The following is a 10595-nucleotide window of genomic DNA, read 5'->3' as shown; positions in this document are numbered from 1 at the left end:
TAATGGCGTTTCTGTGATTTTTCCAAATGTGAGGATATTTCCTTTGATTTTATGAAATGTGAGGACATTTTTGTTGTTTTTGTTAAGTATGAGAGCATTTGCAATTATTTTTTTTAGATTAAAGGGCATCTCTGGAATTCTAAAAATGTGGCTCACGATGACCAAAGGAGTGGCTTTTCTTAATATATGGTATATATTGTTGGGGTTTAATCTATCGAGAACCTGTCAAAGAACCTCCACGCAACGTGCCCTCCGCATCTTGTGACGAGCAAATAACAAGAAAGAAATCACAGCAAAGCAAAGAAGTAGGAAAAAATGAATAAAAAAGAGAACACCAGATTTAACGAGGTTCGGCAAACGTGACTACGTCCTCGGGAGCCACACCAGAATTTCTTTGATTCTTGAAGAAGATTACAAAGCTTGCAAAAGAAGAATTTCTTTGATTCTTGAAGAAGATTACAAAGCTTGCAAAAGAAGATATCTCTCTCTCTCTCTCTCTCTGTCAAGGGCGTTATCTGAAAATCACTCAGAAATTCGCACAAGAAAAACGCAGCCAAAAAATAGCCACCAGGATTCCCTACTTATAGGGAAACCCTAAAACCGAAACAGAATAGAAATCTGTTTTTTTGCGAAGTTCGCCTGATCACTCGAAGTTCGCCCGACTTATGTTCGCCTGAACATAGTCAAGTCCGTCTGAACTCACAAGTTTGCCTGACTTATGTTTGCCTGACTTATGTTCGCCTGAATATAGTCAAGTTCGCCTGATCTGATCAAGCTTCGCCTGAACTCAGCTTCGTCTAATCTTCCAAGTTCGCCTGATTTCTTAACTCAGAGCGATCTCTGCTGCGTGTTGATTTTGTTCCCAGGTTTGGGTCTACACTCCCAAAAACTAACAATCTCCCACTTGGATTCCAGTCATCTTAGCAAGCACCTTCTCCTACCCGGAGAATCTCTTTCTTCAATCAACATCATTCTCAGTGATCCCCCTATCCTCCTAGTAGTATGGCTTTGTCCTCATCTCCCACGCACATTGTTTTAAATATCACCGATATGACCCGATATATCCCCCGATATATCCTTTTGCAGGGCTTGCCGCAACCAATATGGTTTTTAAATATCCTTTACCGTTTTTTGGCTATTTTGAGTGATAAATCCCCGATATGGCCGATATATTAGCCGATATGTGGACCAATATATCTTTTTATATAGCTTGTTGCAAAATAATATACCGTGTTTGGAATTTTTAGGCGAGATATCAAGATTTTTCCATTATATCAAATGATATTTTGTCCTAAAAAAAGCAGATCGAATGTTGCAACGTTGCTTTGCACTTTTGCCATTATATCAAATGATATTTTGTCCTAAAAAAAGCAGATCGAATGTTGCAACGTTGCTTTGCACTTTTGTTTGTTTTAGAAGGTTGATTAGTGATCCTAAACATATATTATTCATATTTTGTATGTTTAAATTTTATTACATATGTTGAGATTACATTTTAATGCATTATACTATGTATGCAAACATTCATTATGACATTCTGATATTTACCACATATCCCCGTTATTTCCCCGATATCCGCAATCCGATATGAATTTTGTTCATCCGATATTTCCCCGATATCTGATATTTAAAACCTTACCCACGCATGAAGACCAACTGAAGTTGCGCACAACTCTAGTTTCTCAATGGTCACTGTCTTTGTCAACATATCTGTAAGATTTTGGCTCCCCAAAATCTTGTCTAATAGTAACTTCTCATCCTCTATCAGCGAGCATATGAAATGGTAATGTACGTCGATGTGCTTCGCTCTGGCATGATATACTGGATTATTGGCAAGGTGTATAGCACTCTAGCTATCATAATAAAGAACTTTGTTCTCCCGTTTCAGTCGCAACTCTTCCAGACATCTGGTTAACCAAATCACCTCCTTGCTAGCTTCAGTTACTGTGACATACTCTGCCTCAGTCGTGGACAACGTTACTTTCTACAAACGTGAGACTCAGCTCACTGCTGTCGACCCTAAGGTAAAAATGTACCCTGTGGTACTTCGATTTGTATCATGATCACTGGCAAAGTCTGCATCCACGTATCCCTGTTGTAGTAATTCATTTCTCCCAAAACACAGTAGCATATCTGTAATCCCTCTCAAGTATCACACTATCCACTTCATAGCCTCCCAATGCTGCTTTTCCGAATTGCTTACAAACATGCTTACAACTCCCACTGCATAGGCGATATCCGACCTCATGCAAACAATTGCATACATAAGACTACCACTGTCTTGACATAAGACTACCACTGTCTTGAAGCATATTTCAAACCGTATAAACTCTTCTTAAGCCTATACACAATCTCTTCCTTTCCTTCCTCTATGAAGCCAACAAGTTACTTCATGTAAATTTTTTTTATCCAAGTCACCATGAAAAAAGACAGTCTTTATATCCAACTACTCAAGATAGAGATTTTCAGCAGCTACTAAGGTCAATATCACACTGATGATTATAAGCTTCACGACGGGGAAAATTATTTTCGTATAATTCACTCCTTTTCTCTGTTGGAATCCTTTCACAACTAATCTGGCCTTGTACCTCTTGCTTCCATCACTCTCCTGCTTGACCCGATAGACCCACTTATTATGTAATGCTTTCTTCTGTGCAGGTAGCTAGGCTAACTCTCGTGTCTCATTTGAATGGAGAGAATCCATCTTTTCTTGCATCGCCTACTCCCACTGTTGAGATTCACTAATTTACATTGCCTCCTCATAACACTCCGGTTCTCCGCTATCTGTTAAAAACAAATAATCTAGCGATGAAAGATATTTGGGATTTGGTTTGGGTACCCTGTATGACCTCCTAAACTCCTCGTCCTGAGTAGTAGTCTCTACACCTAGAGTCTCCTCTGTTCTTCGGTTAAAACTGACATTATCTCCCCCATTTGGAAGTTCCTCAAAATCCATGTATTCGGATCCACCTGCATCTGTAAGGACCATGAATTTTCGATACTAGTTAAAATAATTTTACGGTATTTTCAAATATTTAATTATTATTCTTAAAAAGAGTATTTGTATTTTCTCGATTTTGTATAATTTTCTATGATTTAAAAATCTGATTATATATTTATTTAAATGATTTTGATATTTATAAATTTATTTTGTGTGATAAAAATTTCTGAAATTAATTTATTATGTTATCAATACTATTATGTAATATTTTAAATAATATATTGTATTATTAATATTATTACAAATTATTTCATATAATACATAGTATTATTAATTACGTATTTTTGGTATAATTTATTGTATTATTTCTATTGTTACATATTATCTATCGTATTAGTATAACTAGTACGTTTTACTGTGTATATAATTATCCCATAATTATTTGATTTTAAATATAAGTAAAAATATTTTTATTATTAATTATTCTCATTTAATTGTATAATATGTATATATTTCGACTATTTCGTATTAACTATTGTATTAGCACAACGTGTACGTTTTTAATTGTAGATAATTATCTCGTAATTAATTTGATTTTTAAATACCATTAGTTATTTCTTTTAATTAATTTCGTTTTAACTTAATTAACCCTAAACCCTAATTTCCCTTTCCTCTATATATCATATATATATATATATATATATAATATATAATATATTATATATATATATATATACACCATATCTCCCCTCCTCTCTCTATTATATTATTATTTCTGTTCATTTTCGTTTCTCCTTTCATCTCACACCCACCGCCTCTCCTCTCGTTTTTTCTTCTTCCCGAACCCTCACCCGCTGGCCGCCTCTCCTCGTACCACGCTTCCCTTCGCCGCCCTATTCCTCGCGTCAGCCCATCATCGCCGCTCCAACTCCTATCAGACCACGTACATGCGCCATTCCGCCACCGCCTCACCCCAGAGCCTTGCCGACGACCTGCTCTCCCCGACCGCTCAACCCCCAGCTCCCTGCAACCTCGCCTGAGACCCGACGCCCAGGTTTTTCGGCCGTGCTCCTCCTCCGCCGCCTCTTAACCTCAGTCTGCCGTTGTCCACTTGAACCCACCGCCTATATCACCGCCCCGGGACCCTGAACGCCGCCTTCCCTCCTTCTCCGACCGCTCGCCAGCCATCCGCGCACCTGAAGCACGCCGCTGGCCGTCGCCGCTGCCCGCCCGCCTCAGCAACCCCTCGTCCGTTCCCCCTCTTCACCGTCGGCCACCAACAGCGACTCCAGTCGCGCTGCCTTCAACCAGCCGCCACCACCCTCTTTTTGGCCGCTGCTCTCCTCCCCAACCTGCCTCTGCTCCTTCAGTCTAGATGCGCATCCGACCACAGAGTAGCATCCGCCGGCGATCCTCTTCTTCCACGCCAACTCCGAGGCAGCCCCGACGACGCCGTCGGAACCGCCTCCCCTCGCCGGCTAACCGCCTCGGCACAGAACCACCGTCTCCTCGTCGGACAGCCGTCGAACCATCCCCGCGCCGCAACGTCGATCTGTTCGACGCGTAGGCAAGATCCCGATCCTTATTTAGTTTCGTTCCAATCCTTATATTTGTCATAGATTATTTATGTGCAAGATTCCGCTCTCCTGTTTCGTAGTTTGATTATTTATATTTTTTATGAATTATTTGCATAGTTTAATTGTGTCGTATTTATCTGCGTGGGTTGTTTGGTAAATAATATTGATTTACATAATGGATATGTGATAAATGACATTTTCAGAATAATTATAAGGAATTAAAAGAATTTAGTTCGGCAAAAGAATCATTTTTAGATAATTATAATAATTTAAAAGAATTTATTTTGGAAATGAATTAGTTTAGATTAATTGTTAAGTGAAATAATTTAAAATGAATTTATTTAGAAAAAGATTATTTCCTGAATTATGTAGATGTTGTTTATGATTTATATTTCTTATTTTGATTATCTGATATGATATGATATTGTTGCACATGATTTGTTGCATTGATTGTTTCATGTTGTGATTGAGAATCATTAGGAGTTTATGACTATAGTGACCCGTATGACACAGTTAGGATCTAGAACACCGTGTGTAGTTGACCTGGAATTACGAGAATTGGGATGAGAAGTCTTGGTCCATGTGAGCGGTTGTGATTGTTGATGTATATTCCGGGCTCGCGCTGGTGAAGTTTGTGTAGTCACCGGGGTGGGTCCGAGGAGTTGTGATATTGTGATTGTAGTATTTTCCAGGCTCGCGCCAGCGCCTTGTTTCGGCCTGGGATGGGTCTGAGGTATCGTGATATGTGATTGTTGATGTATTTTCCAGGCTCGCGCCAGCGTCTTGTTTCGGCCTGGGGTGGGTCTGAGGTGAGGTGATATCGAGATTATTATTTATTTTCCAGGCTCGCGCCAGCGTCTTGTTTCGGCCTGGGGTCGGGATTAATATTTAATTATTTACAATTCGAGACATATGGTATATACATGAGGGTTTCCTTGTTTGGATTATTTCGCTCGACGTACTACGTCTCGAGTTGTAGATTTTTAAGTATTAATTCCATCTAGTGTATGAACATGTTACTTGGATGATTATTTTGATCGCTAGCTGCATGATTTCGTTACCCGGTTGATTTACGGATTCTTATGACTATCATGTTTTGGTAGTGGATTTCATGTTGATTTATGGATTTCAGTTGTACGTTCTTTTGTTGTTTCTGTTATCGTATCGTTTTTCGCATTGGATTTCCGTTCGTTCTATTTTCTTGTGGGGTCGGGTCTTGCCGTGCGCCATGCACCTGACGTACACCTGTTTTCTCTGGTGTACGTCAGACTTAGATGAAGAACAGGTTCAGCCGGGAGATCATTAGGAGCCAGAGGATTCTCAGCAGGAGTGCCCTGCAGACGGAGCCGAAGAAGCTGAAGCTTAGTTATTGGTCCTCCGTTTTCTTTTGTACTACCTTCCATTTTTATTTGATCAGTGTATTTTGTATCTTTTCAGTATTCATTTGTTCATATTTGTATAAGGGCATGTTTGACCCGAATATTATGTCTTGGATGATATTCATTTGTGATATGTATCTTTTCCATTCTGAGTTGTTCATTGTATTCTTGCTATGTGTGATCGGGGACCTGTGACTTCGCATTGTATTTGTTTCTAGACGCTTAGCGTATTGGATTGAGAAGAAAAGAAAGAGAAAAAAAAAGGTAGAGTATATTTCTTCTCAATCTAATACGTCGCGGGCTTGTTCACGTCCCGATTCCCTGGTATTTTGGGAAGCGGGGCGTGACAGCATCCTTAGTGCTGCTCCCACTGCTTTGGCTATCATTGATATTGTCTGTCATTGTACATTACCTCTTCATTAAATATGACATCTTTATTCCTGATTATCTTCCTATTCTTATCATCTCACAGATGATATCTGAACTCATCAATGTCGTATCTAATGAATATACACTTATGTGACTTAGCTTCTAGCTTGTCCCTGACATGGTCACCGATATGAACATATGTCACACAACCAAAGACTCTCAAGTGTGAGAGATTAACTTTCTTGTCACTCCAAACCTCTTCTAGAATCACGAAGTCTAGTGGGACTGACGGCTCATGATTTATCAAGTATGTTGTTGTATGCACCACGTTTGTCCAAAACGTCTTAAGTAGACCTGCATGTAGACACATGCCCCTCGCACGCTCTGTCAACGTTCTATTCATTCTCTCTGCAACGCCATTTTGTTGCGGTGTTCCTGGAGTAGTCCTCTCTAAATGAATCTCATTCAGAACACAGAACTTATTGAACTCCTCCAGCTCGTATTCTCCACCGTTGTCTGATCTTAGACACTTCACCTTCAGATTTGTCTCATTCTCTACCACGACTTTCCACTTCTTGAAGATCCCAAACACCTCTAACTTGTGCTTCATAAAGTATACCTACCCTAAAACTAAAACAGAATAGGAATCTGTTTTCTGCGAAGTTCGCCTAACTTGCGAAGTTCGCCTGACTTATGTTCGCCTGAACATAGTCAAGTCCGCCTGAACTCACAAGTTCGCCTGATCTGATCGAGCTTCGCCTGAACTCAGCTTCGCCTGATCTTCCAAGTTCACCTGATTTCTTAACTCAAAGCGATCTCTGCTGCGTGTTGATTTTGTTCCCAGGTTTTGGTCTACACTCCCAAAAACCAACATATATTTCCCTGAGCTTTATTTTATTTTATTTTAGCTCATTCAAAGGCAACAAAAGTGTATTCTTCAGTGTGAACTTCTTGAAACTTTCACCAATATAAAAAATTCTCTATGACTAGGAGGCAGCAGTAACAAACCTGCTAGTTGCCCATTGATGAAAACATGCAAAGAATGACCAGCTGACATTGCGGTGAGGACAGGATATTGTCCACTCTGTAGAAATTGTTCACCTTCATCTATATCGAAACTGAAACATGGATGAAATAAAGAGTTTAGACCCAACAGAGAAGATTAAAGAATTACACTTTCGAAGATTAAGTCACAAAGATTAAGTACTCACTTTGTTGTGTACCAAAGGTAGTCTGTGGCGTCTCTCGTCACATTTATTTGCTCCAATAATCCATCTGCTGTGAACGAGTTATCATCGTAGGAGGTTGTGTCTTCGTTGTAAGATACCCACGAGAACTCTCCAACGGAATCCATTTTCATCAGTGAGGTTTGGACTCCTACCTGTTTACATCAGTCTAGTAAGTCACCATGACTAAATTTGTTGAGAAAAATAATCTAATTGGTCATGAATGTAAGTACAAAGAATGCACTAACTTAATTAGGATAGAAATTTGGATTTTTTTGTATATCTACCAAGTGAATCATGCATATTTGCAACACTCCCCCACCCCCCCAAAAAAAATGCACATGCACACACAAAAATCTCAATATTTGCAAGACTACTCCCAATATCAAAGAAAATAGTCATAATTTTATCACCATATCCCACAAAGTTATTTGTTGATTTGGGGAGTTTTTCCCCCCAAAGTTGATTATTTAGAGGGCAGCTTTGCAAATAATTGCAAATATGCGTGACTTATATATTAGAAAAAGCCAATTTTGTATTATACATCTATACAAGAGATTAGTGAATTGTATGACGTTGAATCAAAGGTCTTGCTCACCCTAGCAGTGTTGAAGACAGTGGTTTTACAGTCAGGAAGGATGCTAACAGACCAAGGAGGAAGATCATAGTGCATCCCATTGAAAGCTACTTTAATAAAATGTTGAGTATCATAATTGGCAAGAAATGCCGCACAATCTCCTGAATCTGACCTGAAAACGTGAGACTGTAACAAGGAATGATGAAGAGTTAGTTTGTAAACCATTTATAAGGATGTTCTACATAAAGAATATTGGTTTATAGCTAGTCTACCTCTTGATTGCTTCCAAGTGATGTCCTAATAGGATCCCCAGAAGCCAAAGCAGGTTCACAGAACTTGATTGCTTTGTGCAAGTCTTTCAAATGGCCCCATTTTGGTTCTCTTAACAGACCTATGGAAAAAGAGTGTAAATTTTCAAGAGTTGACAGAGAGCAAGGACAAAACGTGATCCCGGATTAATATGTTTTATGCCATAATTGGTGATAGAGTAGTGTATATTAAACATGTATTTATTTGTTATTAATTTCTTAAGTGTTTGCACCTTCTCTAGTGTACTACTCATTAGTAGTGCAAGAAGATTACCTTGTTTAATGTTTAAAGTGTGTTAGTGTATGCCTAATAGGTGTGCACATTGAAAGTATCTACCTATAAAGTGTACTTGGTAAGAGACATATCTTCTCTTAAGTGCTAAAATTTGCCTAAGTTAAAAATGACTGCATAGTGACTCGAAGAGAAAGGTGTTAAGTGAGAAACTGGCAAACTAATCATACTTATTAAACAGTGCAGAAGATTTACTGACCATATTCATCAATTGGAGCATCATAATCATAGCTTGTAGCGATGAATGGACCACCAGCTGTCCTGCCAAAATTCGTTCCACCATGGTACTATAGCCAAAAAGCAAGTAAATAACAATCACACTTGTGAAACATAGTATTTCGATGAAACACATACATAGTACATTAAATCCTCACCATATAGTAGTTGAAATAAGATCCACCTTTCTGTATAAACTGTGCAATAGCAAAGGCCACATCTTCAACGGGTCGATAAGGAACTGGACCTCCAAACCCTGTAAACCTGAAATTTATACAAAAGAAAACAAAAGGTTGTGAATTTGACTCAAAAATAACCAACTCTTCCTAATTAAACTAAAGAAAAATTGCTTAGAATTCAAGCAATTACCAAGCAGTCCAGACTTCAGTCCACATAGAGGGTTTATATGGCTTGTTTGGAGAGAAATCATCGACATAAAATCCATTCCACGTGTTAATCTACAAGAATTCAAGAAAATGTTTTACTATTAAGAATGATTCAATTTGACTATTTAAAGAGGTGCAGTGAGATAGAATAAAAGAATACTACAGCATGTGCAGTGGGTCCTTGGAGAGAAGGCAAACACAATTATAAATTCCTTAACTAAGCTGTCACTGAAAAGGAATCCAAAATTATTGAAAGAAGTGAAGAGGAAACTTACAATAGGATCAGGGGCATCATCTTCTTTGCACATGATCCATGGAATCCCAGTGTCAAGGTCGAGTGCCATTTTCGCTGCCCAAGCTGCATAAGCCTTTGCTGGAGCCCCCTGATCCCATTCTAGAGGCCCAAATTCATTCTCAATCTGCGAAAATATAGCAAGAAATAAGTTAATATCAATACAAGCAATATTAGTATTACTATCAATTTGTAGAGATAATGTTGAAAACTTGAAACCTGAGATATGATAATAGGGCCACCCTGCCATTGGAATAGATTTTCTGATTTCATCATTCCAACGATCTTCTGGGTAAAGTTCTGCATTGCCCACTGTAAAAGGGACAAGATCAAAATATTTTCCTATGTGATTATAAACTTTATTATTAGCTAAATTTGGAGATATTTATGTACCTTGAAAGGTTCGTTATCAGTTCTGAAACTGATACCAGGCACATATTTGAGCCAAACAGGGAATCCCCTATATATTACAATAAACCACAAACGTAATTAAACATGAATATTGAAATTAATAAATCAATCCATAGCAAAATTTCTTATTACCCAAAATTCCATTCAGCACAAACATAAGGGCCAATGCGCAGATTGACATATAGGCCAGCCTGCTGTACTAACTTGATGAACTTGACCAAGTCATACCTGTCCTCAAAATAATACTGCCCACAAAAAGAAAGTCATCGAAAAATCATCAAAACTCTCACCAAAAAGAAAAAGCTCAAGTTCAAGAATTTTACCTGGCCTTGGACAGGCTCATGCCCATTCCAGAAAACATAGGTTTGAATCACATCCAAGCCCCCATCTTTAGCCTTTCGAATGAGATCCGGCCACATCTGAACAATACCCAAATGAAGAAAAAAAAGAACCCAAAATATTTAAGTGGGCAAGCGAGAAAACAGCTGCATTTGTTGAAAAAGACTGCACTTTTATTGAAATCTCACCTCAGGAGTGCTTCTCGGATAATGAATGGAGCCAGAGATCAAAATCCTCCGGCGGCCGTCGATGGTTATTGCCTTCTTGTCATAGGAGACGGAG

The 10595-nt window shown here is 38.7% G+C and overlaps 1 protein-coding gene across 2 annotated transcripts in view; it reads right to left on the bottom strand.

Annotated features, from left to right (window-relative positions):
* LOC109822022 (beta-galactosidase 2-like) overlaps positions 1 to 10594 on the bottom strand; it is a 14068-nt gene extending 3474 nt beyond the window's left edge. Inside the window, exons 1-13 of one of the 2 annotated variants that reach the window (XM_020388183.1) lie at positions 10502 to 10594; positions 10298 to 10393; positions 10107 to 10219; positions 9957 to 10023; positions 9783 to 9875; positions 9547 to 9690; positions 9255 to 9343; positions 9044 to 9149; positions 8869 to 8956; positions 8342 to 8460; positions 8091 to 8255; positions 7478 to 7647; positions 7275 to 7384 (exon numbers count right to left, since the gene is read on the bottom strand). In XM_020388183.1, the coding sequence (XP_020243772.1) occupies positions 7275 to 7384; positions 7478 to 7647; positions 8091 to 8255; positions 8342 to 8460; positions 8869 to 8956; positions 9044 to 9149; positions 9255 to 9343; positions 9547 to 9690; positions 9783 to 9875; positions 9957 to 10023; positions 10107 to 10219; positions 10298 to 10393 (1360 nt within the window). In that variant the 5' untranslated portion in view covers positions 10502 to 10594. The remainder of the gene's footprint in view (positions 1 to 7274; positions 7385 to 7477; positions 7648 to 8090; positions 8256 to 8341; positions 8461 to 8868; positions 8957 to 9043; positions 9150 to 9254; positions 9344 to 9546; positions 9691 to 9782; positions 9876 to 9956; positions 10024 to 10106; positions 10220 to 10297; positions 10394 to 10501) is intronic. The other variant, XM_020388182.1, reaches the window with a different exon arrangement.

Source organism: Asparagus officinalis, chromosome 8 (assembly GCF_001876935.1).
Source record: "Asparagus officinalis chromosome 8, Aspof.V1, whole genome shotgun sequence".
NCBI classification, from domain to species: Eukaryota; Viridiplantae; Streptophyta; class Magnoliopsida; order Asparagales; family Asparagaceae; genus Asparagus; species Asparagus officinalis.
Note: the sequence above shows the minus strand (reverse complement) of the source record. Positions and strands in the feature narration are given on the sequence as shown.